Source organism: Prinia subflava, chromosome 13 (genome assembly GCF_021018805.1).
Source record: "Prinia subflava isolate CZ2003 ecotype Zambia chromosome 13, Cam_Psub_1.2, whole genome shotgun sequence".
In the NCBI taxonomy this organism is placed as follows: Eukaryota; Metazoa; Chordata; class Aves; order Passeriformes; family Cisticolidae; genus Prinia; species Prinia subflava.
The window spans coordinates 5,585,836-5,603,562 of NC_086259.1; the positions used below are offsets into that span (position 1 = coordinate 5,585,836).

General features: G+C 46.3%; 2 protein-coding genes across 3 annotated transcripts in view; one reads left to right on the forward strand and one right to left on the reverse strand.

Moving 5' to 3' along the window:
* Nucleotides 1-226: 226 nt before the first annotated feature.
* On the reverse strand, nucleotides 227-5,171 carry PDCD5 (programmed cell death 5). The gene is made up of 6 exons (XM_063410930.1): nucleotides 5,064-5,171; nucleotides 3,460-3,500; nucleotides 2,267-2,328; nucleotides 1,758-1,849; nucleotides 1,457-1,528; nucleotides 227-1,163 (listed from the first exon to the last, which is right to left on the reverse strand). Exons 1-6 carry the CDS (start codon nucleotides 5,127-5,129, stop codon nucleotides 1,116-1,118), a joined length of 381 nt encoding a protein of 126 aa, XP_063267000.1. The 5' UTR covers nucleotides 5,130-5,171; the 3' UTR covers nucleotides 227-1,115.
* Nucleotides 5,172-16,260: 11,089 nt separating this feature from the next.
* LOC134557564 (neural-cadherin-like) overlaps nucleotides 16,261-17,727 on the forward strand; it is a 59,986-nt gene continuing 58,519 nt past the window's right edge. Inside the window, exon 1 of one of the 2 annotated variants that reach the window (XM_063410677.1) lies at nucleotides 16,261-17,420. In XM_063410677.1, the coding sequence (XP_063266747.1) occupies nucleotides 16,400-17,420 (1,021 nt within the window). In that variant the 5' untranslated portion in view covers nucleotides 16,261-16,399. The remainder of the gene's footprint in view (nucleotides 17,421-17,727) is intronic. The other variant, XM_063410676.1, reaches the window with a different exon arrangement.

Genomic DNA, 17,727 nt, shown 5'->3' on the forward strand with positions numbered 1-17,727 from the left:
CCCAGCTATATAGATAAGAAAAATCAGTTCACCATACTTTGGCTTCAAATTCAGGGAGGTTGATTAGTCTGAAGAAATTTGGTGCACAGTATCACTTAAGCTAAGGCATCCTAATTACACACACAGAGAAGCCAAATGCACAGTCTAAACCAAATGAAACAAAATGAACATATTTTTCATATTTTTAACTACATTCAGACAAGATGAAAAACACACCCACTAGTGCTCACTTGAAACAAGTTTATTCTGTTCCAAAAAACACTGCAGTTGGAATTGTACACAATTAAATTATGTGAGATACGGGGGCTGTGGTGGGAGAGTTTATGAGCACATTACAGTATTTATCTTACTGATTTCCATAACCATATTCTTGAATAAAGGTACAGCACAAGTTCAGTTTTACTTTAAGCATGCAGGAGTTGCAGAGGGTAGGAAAATGGTTTTTTCTTTTTTTTTCAGGTAAGAAACACTCCAGCCATTTGATAAAAGTGGAGGTAGTTGTAAGAATACATGATACCAAGTGTCTGAACAGTGCTGTGTGTGACACAGTTGACTTGCTGTGTTTGAGGGCCCAGGAGCTCACAGGGGAACGGTTCAGCTGTTTACATTTCTTTACACAGACAGGAATCCCCTGATCCAAACACTGTGTGGATACCTTCATTTAAATTCCAGTAAGGACTGGAGAGCCGGTGGCTGCTGGACTGGCATCCTGCAGGGACTCAGGGAATCTCCTTTCTAACACTCTGTGACAGAGCCTGCTCACACTTCAAACTCTGAGTGGCTGTTCCCTGTTTCTCACTTGGCTCCTGTGTTTGCTATCTCCAATAACAGCAAGTTAAGTGTGTGCAGTGGCTGAAAGCAGAGCTTACAGTGAGGAAGGGGCAACAAAACATTCATGCCAACGAAGCCACAGGGAACCCCACACTGCTCAGGCCTCTTATACTACAAAACTTTTAAGTTATAAAATCCCCCTTCTCAGATTTATTTTACAAGTTTATTTGTTGGCCTTTTATAATAATAAAAAAAAAGTCAAGAAGCGTAAACATTTTCAGGTCTTGCTTTCTGCCTGCTAACAGCATTTTTCCAGGCTCTTGTTTGGCAGCCTTACAGTAGTATTAATAATCATCCTCTTCATCAGAATCCAATACTTTCCTTCTGTTGAACTGCAATGGAATACAGAAAGTGAACACTGAAGGGCCATGGTCACTCCAGGCTGGCACAAGCCCTTCCCAGTCCGTGCAGGGAGGGCAGAGCCTGGGCAGAACGGGCACCCCTGGCACAGGACAGAGCTGTCCCACGCTGGCCCCGGGAGTGCAGAGGTGCAGGACTGCTCTGACAGAGCTCCAGCAGGGCAGGGGAGGAGCTGCAGACACAGAGCTCCACCCTGACCTGCTCCCACACGTGCCATTCTACTGCTCTGCTTTACACTACATTACACTGAGGAAAGGAAACTCACCTTCACTGTTGTTTTCTTTTCTGTTTGCTGACTCACTTTTTCAAGTATTTCTATCAAACCTTGTTCTGATACCTGGGAAAATCAAACAAAATGTGGATAAACACACTCTGAGAGATGCTTAGTACCAAACAACTGAATCACAATTTCCTTTCTTACAAAAGGTTTTTGATGGAATTATATAATAGCCTTTAGGAGCTATTTACAGTTAATTTAACTTACATCTATTATAAACGTCTTTCTTTTAGAGTGAGTTTGCTTTAAAAATAAATATATGTGAGAAAGAATTAGGAAATCTACTCACCTTTCCAGCTAGCTGTCCAAATCTTGCCATCTGTATAAGATAATTCTCTACTGCTTTTGCTTTGTCTGGTTTCACAAGTGCTAAATTGCTTACTGCAACAAAAACAGACTCTGTTCATTTGGGATGAAAACATTCTCCAATACCTTCACTAGTAACAAAAAAGTGAGAAATGTCCCTAGGAAACAATCTTCCTCTTGCCAGGGTGGTGAAATAATTGAAAAAGGCATTTTCATTTATGCCAGGTACAAGACAATTATATTTCTTACTTTTAAATATTTGCTCCTGATTAAACAACCTTGACTCTCAGTATAATTCCTTCTACTAATTCAAATAAACCCCAAAATATTAACATAATTCAGATACCCATTAGCCTCTCCCTTTTAATCACTGATACTGCCAACTGAAAAGTTGCAACAACAGTATTTTTCTAGTCAGGCCTCTGTACAACACACACATTGAGGAGTCACTTAGATGAGTATTTTTTATTAGAAAGTTACTTGGATACTCACATCTTGCACGAGCTGCTTGATCAAGAACTTGAGCTAAAATAGTATTTCTTATCTCTGCTTCCCTGTAAGGAAAAGTGAACCACACATAAGAAGTGGGATTTCAAACACCTAAAATAACATGCACAGAACAGCAAACTACAGAAGACTTTGGTTCATGGAAGTGGCTTCTTGAGGTCACTTCAAACCTTACATTTACATGCTTTTACAGCATTTCCTGTCCTGGGCACTCTCTGGATGCTGAAGTTCCACAGCTGGCAACATCTTCCAAGAAATCAAGGTGGAGTTTCATACTTACACCTTCTCACTGCTCATGATTACATTTCAAGGGACAAAAGCTGTGCTACCCTTCAGATCCTGCATTTATCCATGTGGAATTCACCCCAAGGCAGTGCATGGCACAGCAGGCACAAGGAATTGTCCATGAATCTCCAAAAGTAAACCAAAGCTCATTTAGGGATTTAGAACTTTTCACTAAGTCTTTATGTATCTACAGTATTTGATACAAGTATCTGCAAAACTGGACTTTAGTTTGGGAAACTTTAGTTAATACAAACTTGGACTGTGCAAAGTCAGATCTTCAAACACTTGTTTACAATTGTCCCCTTAGCACAAATACTAAACACTGAGCTTTGACAAAAACAATTTTGCCTCAGATCTTTAACTGGAATAGATATCCCAGAAAAATCAAATCAACTGGGAAAGGCTCTTCCCACTGCAATAACAGCCAAAGCCAACCCAAACTCACCACTGACAAAAAGCACAGTTTGGGAGGAGTGCTGCCAGCTTTCAAGACTTGGATCATGAACTCCTACCGACCCTGAGGAGCCAAGGATTCTGCCTCCCAGAAGCAGGAGCCAGTGGGAGGATGGTGCTGACCCAGAGCACCCTCCTGTATCACTGCAGCTCAGCAGGTTACTGAACTCACACAAGTCCCAATGAAAATGAGCTGCTGCTGCTTTCTCACCACGCCCTCCCACCCCAGCGGGGTTCAGCCAGTACGGTCATGGCACGGGAGCCACACCTGCATCAAATCTTTGATCCATTTCAATCCCTTTGTTGGTGGTTTTCCCAGCAACAAAACAAATGGGGCAGCATTCCAAAGAAATTAAATACTAAAAAATAATTAAAAAAAGAAGAGTAAATGGTTAAAAATTATTAGATGCAAGACCAAAATTCAGTAGTCTCATTTATACCTCTGTTTGGCTTCCTGTTGTGACGGGTCAGCAGAAGGATCCTGCAGGAGGAGAGCAGAGCAAATATCACAATGTGGAATCATTGCACACAGGACAGAAAGTTAAACCATTCCAGCAGCGTCGATGGCAGATAAACCTGCCTGCCAAAGCCGCCTGCCACGGGCGAGAGCCTGGAAATGGGAATGTGCTGCCCCAGCAAATCAGTGTGCCACCCTCTGCTTTCCTCACTGCAGCCGTGCCAGCATGGGCTGAGTGCTGCTCCTGGGTATCCACAGACTCCTGGGGCTCGGGGCAGGAACAGGCCTAGCTCTAGGATAAAGACTTCCCCAAAGCCCAGAAAACTGACAGAAGCATTGCAAATCCATTAGAGTGAGTTAGGGGTGAGTAAAATCAAATGTAACACATTCTCAGCAGGGCAGCTGAAATCACAGGATCACAGAATATTCTGAGCTGGAAGGAACACACAAAGATCATCAAGTCTAACTCCTGGAACCCATGAGAAGTTAATGAGGGGGGTTCTGCAAGAGTTGGTTCCTACACTAAACACTAATACATACAGAAAACAAAAGGGGGCAAACTTCCAAGTCACTGGTGACTATTCAGAACCAAGTGACAAAAAAAGGAAAAAACTGAACTTTATATGGAATCAACACCTCAGATTTTACAGGTAGCATTTACAAGTGTGCAAGCAGGATGGAAAACCACACAGACAGGAAATGGGGCTGGGTGGAGGGAAGATCCTTCACAGCAACAAGGAAATTGCCACTTTATATAAATCCATATATGGATTGTGTCAGAGGATGGTGTCCAACTCCTCTCAGTGGTGCCCAGCACAGGACAAGGAGCAATGGCCATAAATAAAAACACAAGTTTCACCTCAAGATGAGGAAGAACTTCTTTCTGTGGAGGGTGGCAGAGCACTGGAGCAGCTGTCCAGGGAGGGCGTGGAGTCTCATCTCTGGAGACACTCCAAACCCACCTGGACATGTTCCTGTGTCACCTGCCCCAGGTGACTGCCCTGGTGAGAGGTTGGATTGGATGATTTCCAGAAGTTCCTTCCAGCCCTAACAATTCTGTGATTCTGTGATTCAGCTCTGACAACTGAGATGGCTGCAAAGGCTAGGAAGGTAATCCATGGAATAGTGGTCGGGGGCGGGAACGCTCGTGTGCCGGAGCTCCCAGGGCAGGAGCGGAGGGAGGTGGCGGAGGGGGCCGGGCTGCGCTCGGTGCCCTTTCCAGCCAAAGCTCCGGGCACGGCCGGGCCTCTTCCCGCTTCCCCCCTGCCTCGGTCACGCTGATGCCTCCCCTCTTCCCCTCCAGGCCCCGAGAGGCGCCCAAAGCGCTTCGGGCGGAGGGTCGGGCGCTGCCTCTCCCTGTGCCCGGCCCTGATCCCCCCGTGCCCTCACCCCGTGCTCGGCCCTGATCCCCCGTGCTCGGCCCTGATCCGCCGTTCCCTCACCCCGTGCCCGGCCCTCATCCCCCGTTCCCTCACCCCGTGCTCGGCCCTGATCCCCCCGTTCCCTCACCCCTGATCCCCCGTTCCCTCACCCCGTGCTCGGCCCTGATCCCCCCGTTCCCTCACCCCTGATCCCCCGTTCCCTCACCCCGTGCTCGGCCCTGATCTCCCCCAGCCGCCGCTGCCGCAGCGCCTCCAGCTCCTCGTCCGCCATGGCTGAGGCCGCCCGCGCCAGGCGCTGCCAATCCACCGCCGAGCGCTGCCCCCGCCCAGCCGCGCCCGGGCCAGGCGAGGCCAATCCACCGCCGATGCCCGAGCCTCCTGATCAGGGCAGGGAGCGCAGCGCGGGGGACACGGGGACGAGTCCGGGTGGGTTTGGGATGTGTCCAGAGAGGGGGACTCCACACCTCCCTGGCAGTCCTTCCACCCACAGTGTAAAGAAGTTCTACCTCATGCTGATGTGGAATCTGTGTTTTAGTTTACGGCTATTGTTTCTCGCCCTGTCACTGGGCACTGAGCAGAGAGCTGGCACCATCCTCTGGAGATACTGGTATGGATTGGTGAGATCCCTCTCACTCCAGGCCCAGGTCTCACTGTCCCTCCTCATCACAGAGATGCTCCAGACCCCTCGTCATCTTTGTAGTCTCTGCTGGACCGTCTCCAGCAGTTCCTTGCCTTTCCTGAGCTGCCCCTCTTTTGGGAGCTGCCAGGAGCGGGTCCAGCCCCGAGTGCGCTGTGTGTGAGGGCACGGCGGGATGGGACCAGCCCTGAGTGCGCTGTGTGTGAGGGCACGGCGGGATGGGACCGGCCCGGAGTGCGCTGTGTGTGAGAGCACGGCGGGGTCAGCCCGGAGTGCGCTGTGTGTGAGGGCGGGACTGGATCAGCCCGGAGTGCGCTGTGTGTGAGAGCGGGACTGGATCAGCCCGGAGTGCGCTGTGTGTGAGGGCACGGCGGTGTCAGCCCGGAGTGCGCTGTGTGTGAGGGCACGGCGGGACGGGACCAGCCCGGAGTGCGCTGTGTGTGAGGGCACGGCGGGGTCAGCCCGGAGTGCGCTGTGTGTGAGGGCACGGCGGGGTCAGCCCGGAGTGCGCTGTGTGTGAGGGCACGGCGGGATGGGACCAGCCCGGAGTGTGCTGTGTGAGGGCACGGCGGGATGGGACCGGAGTGCGCTGTGTGTGAGGGCACGGCGGGACCGGCCCGGAGTGCGCTGTGTGTGAGGACACGGCGGGACGGGACCAGCCCGGAGTGTGCTGTGTGAGGGCACGGCGGGACGGGACCAGCCCGGAGTGTGCTGTGTGTGAGGGCACGGCGGGATGGGACCGGCTCGGAGTGCGCTGTGTGTGAGGGCACGGCGGGACCGGCCCGGAGTGCGCTGTGTGTGAGGACACGGCGGGACCGGCCCGGAGTGCGCTGTGTGTGAGGGCACGGCGGGGCGGGCACGGTCCCGCTGGGCTGATGGAACACCGAAGCTCTGCCGTGTCCCTTTGTGCCGGTGACTGCTACAAATGTCACCGTGGGCTGGTGGCCTCTGCCACGGGCTCTCCGATTTCCCCTAAAGGGCAGCCGTGGGACACGATGCGGTGGATCATCCCACGGGAGCGGCAGGGAGTGGCGCTGCCCGCAGCTCCGCTCCCCAGAAGCGCCTCCCTGTGCTGAGCCCCCCTGCTCCCCGCTTCGGCCCACAGACCGCAATGGGGACTAAAAGACATCCTGTCCTCCAGCCACGGCCCTGTCGCTGGAATCAAATAGAAAAAAAACCCCAAACTCCCCCCAAAAGCCGACAAAGGTACTGGCCTTCATCAGACTGGGTACAAAGACACCCTAATAGCGTCAAAATAGCAGTGCAAGTATTACTAGCACGCTCATTCAATAGCTTCAATCACGTTAGAAAAGGAACTTTTTCAAATTTCAGCCTTTATTGTTGGTCAGTCACACTTTTTAGGTTTTCCACTTGTATTTTAAGATTCAAATTAACCTAAGAAACAACCCCAAAAGCTGCTCTACCAGGATGGATAGGACACAACTCCCTTAAAGCAGGCTAACAAATATGTATTACAAAGAGTTCTCGTCTAGTTTTAAACAGTAACAAAATGTGTCCAGTTCTTGTTCCTGTAGCAACTCTTGCAGCGAATGCAGAGAAAATTAGTGTAGTTTATTTTCTTGGGATCTTTCCTTATTGCAGGCTCCAGATGGATCGCAGAGCGCATCCGTGGTGCCTGAAAAGCCCGCCTCCATCCTCGTGTTCTGAGAAGCGTGTTCAGCCCGATCGGAAATCAGGGCTGCTCCGGGCTCACGTTTTTAGCGGCTCAGAAGGCAGGGTTTGGTTCGTCCTTCCCCATGGGCAGCAGAGGGAGCCCTCGTTCTACACAAGAGTATTCGGTGCTTTCTTAAACCAGAAAACAAAACAAAAAAATTATTGGTTTGTTGAGGGTTTTTGGTTTTTTTTTAATTTTTTTTTCTCCCGTGCAGTATGTTCTCCCAGATGAGGCTTTAATCTATATCGTACATCTCTGCTGCTGTAAATTCATGCTCCATTATACCACCATATGCTTGGCCTCGCTCAGAGAAAGCTGCAGTAATCCTAATACTTCATCTCACTTTATAGATATTGGTGTTGTGGGTTTCGCTGCATATTGTTTGCTCACACACTTAAAGGTTATGTCTTAATAAGTTGTTCTGGATGAGTTCATTAGCAGGGAGCTGGCAGTTGATGAGTTTTTGTGTTTTGAGAAGGTGTTGTAGTTATTGTCAATTATGATACGAGGCTCAGGAAGCAAAAAGGGAGAGTTTGGGTCATTAAAGAAATCTGGAGGCAACAGTACTTTAGGTTGTGTATCATTTTTGGCTTGTCAGCTGCCTGGTTTCTTTTTCAGCTGCTCCCAGGTATAGATCATTTTCTCTACAAACTGGGCAGCTCTAAATGCAAAAGCATGGAAGGATGGACCAAGGTTTTCCAGAATCCTGAATCCATGCTTTTGCATTGGGTTTTGAGTTGTTTATACTGTTCAGAACCTTTAGGTGTGATGCAGAAATAGTGGATTCCTGAAAGTTCTAGACACTTTTGATATATCCAGAATTCTGTGTATCATTTATATTGATGAAGGATGATAGACAGAAAAGAGATGCTTTAAAAAGACTTTTTTTTTCTATATTTTAAACTTATACTCTGTATTCTTTAGGAATATCAGCTGTCAAAAATGCTCAGTATGAGTTGGTTTGTAAATAATAATGTACTATGTGTACATTAGAAATTCAGCAGAGTCCTCAGGACTACCTGAGATATGTAAAAATCTCCAGGAGATCCCTTCCAATATCCTTCACAAGCCCTTGGAGGATCAATTTCAAACACCAGAGGGCTCAAGAAAAGCTGCTGATTTTTTTCCCCAAGGTTTTAATCACTATCAATGGTGTCTTTTTAAGTAATGCTCACATTGACCTCATAATCATCCTCGGAATAACATCATATCAGAGTCATAACAGAATGTATGGAAAAAGTCATGAACAAAACATCTCTCTCCTCAAGCAATCATAAATAAAGCAAAATACTGATAGTTGTGACAACACTGCAGACTCTGTGTTTGGCACTTCTGCTTGGAAGAGACACTGGAAATCCTTGCTTGGTTAAATCCTTGCTTGATGAAATCCTTTCTTAGTAATCTCTGGCCTAAATTAAAATTTTAATAGAAATTAATCACAGAAACGTTGCCATAAAAATTGGCAAACACTGCAACGTCTTCAAAACAAGCATTGCAAGATTTTTCCTCCTTACAGAAACTGAAGTAAGATACTTCAAGAAAAGTAATATTAAAAAAAAAGAAAACGGAATTGTTTGATGAGAAAGAAATTAAGAAAAATTTACTGCAAGAGTAGAAATCACAATCTTCAGTAATTAACAGTGATTTTTAAGCATCTAATTAGTAATTATACAATAACATGGTGCCTGTTCCAAAGCTTACTGAAGCCATAGAAGATTTCCCCTTTAATTTCCATTGTCCCATAAACAAACACACTAATGCAGACAAGGATTATTTGCAATGCAACACTCTGGTGCCTCAGCAGTGGGCACTAATAAATAAATAAATGTGTCACAACAAACATTGCCAGGCTGGATCATGGCTTTACAAAGATTTGTATGCAATAATAGCAAAATACAGTAGAATAGATTTGGAAATGGAATGATGTCCATGTGTGAGGAGATCTCAGATTGTAAAAGACAGGAGTGAGAAAAGGAAAAATATTACTCTTGACAGTTTTCTTGACAGATTTTTTAATTGCATTTAATTTCAAAGACTAAATAACAAATGTTTTATAGGAACTTAATCCATACAGTGCCATCAGATGTGAGGAGCACATTCTGGTGTTTCCTTATGCTATATATATAGATATATTTAAAGTGGGATACAGAAGCTGTGATAATATCTTACAGATTTCAGTAGGAACTGAATTGGAGTTTAAGTCCAACCTGCCAACTACTTGAGTTCATGTGTAATTTTCAGTCCATTGAAATGACTATATATATATACACACATTTCCTATTTTTTATTTATTTCCATCACTCATGGATTTGCTCTGCTACTCAGGAGTCCATCGTTATTTTAACCTGGCTGAAGCTATTAATGGGATTTTTGTTACTATATGTATGCTCTTAGACCTTATTTTTTTAAAAACATCTGTCATCTGTGTTAAATGCTTTTTTAGTGGGTTTTTTTTTTCCATTATCAAGAAGTAGAGCATGCAAGCCTTTGAGTTTTTTGGCTAAAATCTTACACTTGAGGTTGTTCATTCTCCTTCTGGGTATTGTACTTGTGCCCATGGGAAGCAGCTGTGTGTAATGAGCTGGAGCACAGCAAAGCCAATAAAACAGGAACTCTGCATTATCAGCACATATATGAAGTAAGGATAGACTGGGGCTGAAACCAATTCCTGCTTTTCTTTTGGAATTGGAATATTTTCCTCTGACAATATTTACTGTATTGTTAAATTTCTACAAGATTGAGCACTTAGTCATTTATTGGTTGATTAATGTGGAATGTTGACTGTATTGTTTTATTGTCCCTTCTTAAAGACTTTCTTTCCTGTATTTCAGGTTCAGAGTAGGAATTAAGTTGAATGGGACAACTGTATTGACAGTTTGGAACTTTGCATTCAGCTGAGCAGGTTAGGCCCTGCCTGTAAGACAAGATCAGGGTTGTCCTTCCTTAGCTGTCCTTGCAGCTGAACATTGCTTGTTCTGAACCACCTTCCCCAGCTCCCCAAAAATGTGAACTATGAATTACAGGGAGCAGACAATTTAGAAATATCCATCTAAGCTAAAAGGTAAGCCACTTGCAGTTGCAGTAGTGTTGTTTCATTTAGTAAAATTAGATACTCTCACTTTTATAGAAGTGTTCATTTAGGAATTTTATAAATGTTGCTACATGTAGATGTGGAAGTTTACCCTTGCTGTCCACCAGAATTACTTTTCCTTTTTAAAAAATCAAAACTACCTGAGATAAACCCTTCCATATTCTTTGATCTTCATACGTTTGAAGCATGCCTCTATTAAAAGATACTACTGCATAAAAAAGAGATGCATTAAGCCAGCAGTTCTCTCCTGGTAATGAGTATGTACTTGCTTTAGTAACAGACATGAGCTACTGCTGGGGTTTTTTTATTATTTTTGGAAATGACACAGGTATGAGATGGAATAGATTTCTTTTTTTTTCATTGTTAAGTATTTATTACATTCCAACTATTAAATTTTGCTGTAGCCTATGGAAAAATATTTACTTTAAACGGTCTGGAACACTATTGGTTCTAATTCTTTATTTAAGAGCCCATGGAATAGAAGATGCACATTAAAAATATTGAAGTTACCCACTCTACCTCACTGTACTTCCCCTTTTGGCAGCTGTTTCACTGAGATGAAAAGAGAGACAGAGGAATAAATGGAGGGCAGATTTCACAGTAAGCTAGAGGGGATGATTGAAAGTCTAGAGCTGGGAGTGGAAAGGTGAGACTGGGGTAAAAAGTAGTTCTTGCTCATGTTTTACTTTTGTCATTTGCCTTTGCTTAAGTCAAGCTGTGCTGAGAAGGCCTGAGCTGACCCTGCAGAGCTTTGGCTGTTCCACACCCCTGTGAGGTGCTCTAGGAGAGAGGAGTGGATATCCACTCCCCTCTCCTAGAGATATTATAATATCCTAGGATATTCAGAAGTGAATATCCTAACTGCATTATGAGGAAAGCAGGGGAGCTGCTGCCTGAGCAGTGCTTCACCTGCAGTTGCTTCCAACAGAATTAAACAAGAGGTAGGTTGACTGCATTCAGCTTGTCCCACCACACTTTCATATCACATGAAAGATGAATCCTTCCCAGAGGCATTATTCCTCACTGATTCCTTGGGCTGTACAAACAATATCATCATTGTATCCCCTGTACAGCAGCCATAAGCTTTGGTTTCCAAATTTCCAGCATTAATATGCGTGAGTATTTTTAACATGTAAGAGCACAAAATGTAAATTAGATAAATCAGATTATTAATTTGGGTTAGTATCACTGTTGAGCTTCTTTAATTTTCAAAGATGAAGATGAGATAATTACTTTAAAGGTGATTTTTGCCCTTGTTGGTACCATATTATTCTTTATCATTGACTAAACCAGAATATTGCTCATAATAACTGTTCTGATTGACACCCTTGCTAATTGTGATGCACAGTATAAGATACCTTAAATGAACCAGACACACTGTTTGGAGTTATTTAAACAAATGTTATTTTCAAAGGATTGTTTACAGAAACCTTTCTGTTAAATGTGCTGACATGTGATACTTCACCATTTGCTTCCTTCTGCCTGGGAGCAAACCCTCCTCAGACCCAGGAGGTCTCTATAGAGGAGGGCTGCACTGGCCACTGGATCTAGGTCAGTCCATCTGTGGCTTCCAGAGCTCCTGCCCTTGGCACATGTGGGCTCCCTGATTCTGTGGCAGTTGTCTGCTCCAGACCCTGGAAGCCTTCACATCCCAAGCCACAGGGCTGCAGTCCAGTGATGTCCTTCCCAGAACGGGGCAAGCTGGAAGATGAGGCTTCTCAGCAGCCCTTTAGGCCAGATGTGGGCAGCTCACCAGAAGCCTGCCTGGCATCTGCTGGAAGATGGGCAAAATGGAATCAGATACATTTTCTTTGCCAAATCTGCACATTCTGACAATGTAATTTGTTCTTCCAATTAGTTCTGGTGAGGTAAAAATAGTTTGGGTTTCACACACAGAGAAATGTGATGACCAAAACAAAAGGTACTGAAAATATGGAGAACTATGCCTGTGAATAGGAAAGACAAGCAAGAATGAATGGGTTTGTTATGTTTATTGCATGTATAAAAATAATTGAAAAAAATTGGAACAAAGTTTACTAAGATTTAGTGTTGGGCATGTGTATTTGTTGTGTTTGAATGTGAAACCAGCAGTCTGCTTCTCACAGATACTTTATTAAGGCAGTATGGGGATGGAAAATAGTTTTGAGAAAAGTGTTTAGAGAGTAGGATAAAATCATGCAAAAATCATTATTTTAAAAAAAGTTAAATTACCTTTTCTGTGTCAAAAACTTTATCATGTGAAGACTTAGGGCCTTAAGAGAAGCTTTTCTCTAAAGGTTTTCAAACTGTTTAGGGACATTATTAATAATGTGTTTCTATTGGTAAGCAGTGAGGCATTAGCCCGGGAAAACGGAGAGAGTGATTCAGTGACAATTGATTGTGACTGTGTTGTCTGATTTCAACACACCTCAGGTTTCCCTTTGTTGCTATGGCTGTACAGCTGATATAAATTGATTATAAGTCATGTAGGAGGTGTTCTGGCTGCATGGGTATGTCCATTTAGGTACATTATTGTAATTAAAAAATTTGCTCCAACCTTCTTGGACTTGTATATAGCACACCATGCTTAACAGCAGAAAGTGTCTTCCAGCTGGTTGGAATAAACTGGAAAGTAATTGTTACAAAATAATGCAAGATACCGAAAATGTCACTAGCTTTTCCCTTTTGGGGGAAGAATTCTGCTTTTAGCATGACAGAAGGTGTTTCTTGCACTTATTTCAGCGCTAGATTCCAGGAAAAATGTGTGACTTATAGAGAGAAAGCTGCACAAAGAACTAGGATTAGACAACAGCAGCTGTACTTCTGAATAATTTAGGTTTAATTTGCAAAATTATACAGGAAAGGATTATCACTTGTACTTGCATTTGAGAAAATGGAGCTACAAGTGTTGCTATGAAAAGTGACAATGTACAAACCACCTCAAATCACACGGGGGCTGTTGTGTCACTCTGGGCTGGGTCCTGCAGAGCTGCTTGCCAAGACACTTGCAGAATCCTGAGTGGGGAGTAAAGAGTGTAGGAAGAGCTTCCTTTGTCTGGAAATGCAGCAGAGCAGAGCCCTTCTGGAAGGTTTAAACTTGTGCTTGAGAGCAGTGCCAGGTGCACTTGGTGACACATACAACATCTTGCTCCGGAGGGGTCAATTAATTCTGTTATGATGATATATTTATAGTTATTTATAGTAAGAGATCTCTAGGGGACTTCCAGCCCCTTTCTTCTCCTGGAAAGCCAGCTATTGAGTATGTGGCAGTCAAGAGCACTCACTGCTTCAGGCATATTTGCCTTTTGATCAAAAGCAAAGTTGATTGTCCCACTTTTCCCTAAGCCATCCTGCTCTTCAGCTACAAGGTATATGTAAACCAGGAAGAATGTCTTGTTCTTCTCTCCTGCCTCAATATTGACACTGCAGTCCCATAAGGTTAAGGCAAGATTTTCCTCAGAATGTTTCCTGCTCATATTTCAGAGAATTCTAATTTGTAAACAGCAAATTCTGCATCAAATGCTTGTCATGATGTTTCCAAAAAATATATGTTTATATATAAATCACTAAGTTACAGACCATTACAATTCAGTAATTTCCAAACATGAATTTGTAACATTGACAGGGATTCTGATTTTATTTTGGCCTTGCCATCACCTGGTCACACAGGTGAACCTCAGTGACCAGCAGGTTGGCTTAGCCTGATGCTGTGTGTGGCCAGGAGATATCTGTGGCCATGTGAGATCTCTGGAAATGATGCTCACCTGCACTCCAGGCTTGCAAGAATCTGGGCAGCCTGTGACCCTGGGCAGGAGATTTACTCTCAAGTATGTAGGTGTACCCTGAGGGTTGTAAATCCTGGATTTTCCAGAGGAAAGAGGGAAACTTCAAGTTACTGTAATAAAAGATGTACACATGTAACTCAAGGCAGGACCTTGGGAAAAAAAAATCTTGCTTAAATGCAAGAACTGGTGCATCTTGACAAATCCAAACTTAGAGGTAACAGAAATAAAAGGTTTTATAAATGGGAGAATAGTCTGGAACATTTGGAGAACCCTGATGAGACCCCAGAGAGTGCTGTTCAACAGTCAGGAAAAGGAAGCAAATGATGTGTAAAGTTTATTATATTCTAGATCTTAACAAGCTTGTGAGGTAGAAGACCCGAGGAGCTTGTACTGTCAAACTACTGTGGTCAGGATTTCTGCAGGTGGGCTGAAATCAGAAGGATTCTGACTATACAATATCCAGGGCACCAGTTCAGATTCCCACTGATTTACAGAGTTGGTAATAGGATTAGAGAGACTCAAGTATTTCTCTGTGATTACCATAGGGCAGTGAACTATAAAACAACATCCTTTTATTTTTTTAATAAACAGTAGTAAAAGGTCTCTATTTTTGTCTAAAAAACCCTTGTGCAATCTCCCCGTTTCCTGTCTGTGTGCTGATTAGGATAATGTAGGTTGACTTCTGCATTTGAAATTGTGAATGAGGCTCATCTTTAGTCTGTTAACACCACACAAGTGTTTAAATTACTTATCTGTTGAATTTCTGATGCAGAAGTGAAAGATAGTATTGGTCCTGCTTCCTTGCAAAATATAGTATTGGTATACTATTGGTATATAGTCCTGGTATGTTTTCACAGAGGGAAACCCTAGTGGATGTAGAAAACAGAACTCACTGAAATGCTGTCACAAAATGGTTTGATCAAAATTTGATCAAATACTAATTGTAGATTCCTTGTAGTATCCTACTAGTTAGGAAACTCTTGGGGAAAATATCCTTTTATCTTGAAGCCGTGTAAATCTTTGTGACCAAATGATGGGTTCTTCCCATCCCATTCCATTCTTTATTGCCCTTTGCTCTGAACACATCCACAGACCTCACAAAATTTCTATTTTAAGGCCAAAAAAGAGCCCCCACAAAAGCACTGAAGATAACATCCCATATAGGACGGTGCTTTCATAGAGACATTTCAATGTGAGGTGTAAATGGAGAGAATATATCCAAAGTGAAGCTGATGATTTGTATCACCTTAATTGCTCACAGGATGAAATGGAGAAGGTCACTCCCTGTTGATTATGGTGGAGCACTTGGATTTTTCATTCTGAGTCTCCCACAGGCTTCCTACTTGATCCTGGACTACCAATTCCCCAAAAAGGCAAGCAATTTCTCTAAAAGGCTTACAGGTAGGCACAGTTTTATGTCCATGAACTTTTTCACAGTCTTGAGTGGCACACATAAGGGAAATGCACTGTTTTATAAGAAATGTAAACATTATTCAGTCTCATGAAATTTGAGTAATGTGACCAATATGGAGTACCATTTATTATTTTGTTGTTCTTTAATCTTAAATGATTCATGTTCTACATAAACACAGCCAATTCCCATTTTATATTGTGTTGGACTTTATTCTTGAAAGCACTGATCTGTTTTGAAGAGGAATTGCATAATCTAGTAACTTTTTCTACAACATCCCTGATTTATGTAGTCATAACATGGCAAAATTTAGTTTTATCGGGTTTTTAGTTTTACTCTAAAAATCCAAACAGGGAGATAAATGTTGGATTATATTTCTCTCTGGTTATCACCAGAAACATTCTTTAGTCAAGTTACATTTCATCAAGAATTTTTTTACCTTCACAAATCGGGGGGTATAAAGGAGCTGATTAATTGTGACCAAAGATGCGACTTTAGATCAGTGACAGCGCTCAAATACAGTGACAGCACTCAAGCTGAGAGCAAAACTGGCATTTTAGACTAGACAGCTGTCTAGAAATCAACGATTAAATGTTTTCAGGGGCCACTGGAGTGCTGCGAGAGCCTGTTTGACATGCGACAGACTGCAGGACATCACCTGTGCGCCGATGCCCGCGGCGGGTGGAGGCAGAGCTCAGCTGCTGGGGAAGGTGGCGGAGGTAAAGCGAGGGTAGCTTGTTCCATGGGCGGGATCGTTCGGGCACTCGGCGCAGTGGGGCCCTGCCAAAGCAGGCGCACGGGACGGTTCGCTCTCCGTGCCTCGGAGCCGGGGAAGGCAGGGCGGGGCGGGAGCGGCCCCGCGTGCCCCGCGTGCCCCGGCCCCTCCCCGCCCGCCCACTGCGGGCAGGGCCGGGCCGGGCAGCGCCGCGCACCCGCCCGCAGCCGCCGCCGCTCGCAGCCGGCATGGGCCCCCGCGGAGCGCGGCGCGGAGCCCGGCGCGCTGCCGCCTGCCTGCTGCTGTGCTGGGCTCTGGCCGCCGCCCGCGCCGCCCCGCGCAGGACACCCTCGTTCGACGGGCACGTCGAGGAGAACCGGCCGGCGGGCACGCGGGTGCGCGGGCTCAGCATCCCCCTGACGCGGCTGGGGCCCGAGCCCTGGTGCGCCAAGGTGCAGGGGCGCCGCTGGCACCTGCAGCTGCTGGGCGAGGGACACTCGCACTTCCAGGTGTCGCTGGACGCGCGCACGGCCCGCGTGTGGCTGCGCACCCGCCGCCCGCTGGACCGCGAGGCGCGGGAGCTGTACTCGCTCCGCCTGGGGCTGTGCTGCAAGCGCTGCGCGCCCCAGGGCGCCGCGCCCGCCGAGCTGGCCGCGCTCACCGTGCGCGTCCTGGACGACAACGACAACGCGCCGCGCTTCGTGGGGCCCGGCTCCGCGCAGCTCCGCGTGGAGGAGACGCTGGCGCTCAAGTCCCAGGTGTGGCAGGCGCGGGCCGAGGACGCGGACGCGGGCGCCAACGCGGAGCTGCGCTACTTCGCCCTCCCGCGCAGCGCGCACTTCTTCGTGGTGCCGCGCAGCGGGCGCGTGGTGCTGGTGAGCTCCCTGCTCCACCTGCGCGCTCCCATCCCGCTGCGCCTCTACGCGCGGGACCGCGGCCGGCCCGCGCTGCTCAGCGAGCCCCTGGAGCTGGAGGTGCTGCCGCAGCCCAAGCGCCTCCCGCCTCCGCCGCCCCGCCGCCGCCGGGCCGCGCTGCCGCCCGCCGCGCCCCTGGCGCTGGCCCTGCCCGAGGACGCCCGCCCGGGCACCCGCCTGGCCACGCTGGCCCCCGCGCGCTTCGCCGCCGCCTGGTTCGAGCTGCTGTCGCCGCCCGTCGAGGAGGCGCCGGTGAGCGTGGGGCGAGAGAGCGGCGAGGTGACGCTGCGCGCCGCCCTGGACAGGGAGGCGGTGGCCGCCTGGGAGCTCGTCGTGCGCGTCCAGGAGCGCCGAGGTGGGTGTGAGGCAAAGTCTTGGACGAAGTAGTAGGGACAAGGTCTTGTCCCATGAGAGAGTCGGAGGACAGGTAGTGCCCAGGTGACAACAAGCACCTCACGGTGGTCTAGCGTCAGTTGTCACCTGCAGTGTTGTGGAATGTACTTTTGGTCTTTTAAACGTGTACATTATTAGTATTAAAAACACTGGAAGTGTCAAGAGGCACTATGTAGCATAGGAAAACTGGACTGCACAGTGAAAATGCTTGGAGCAGAAAGGTGTTCAGCAGAATTTAAGTGTTTCACTGGTTAGAGTTCTTAGTTGTC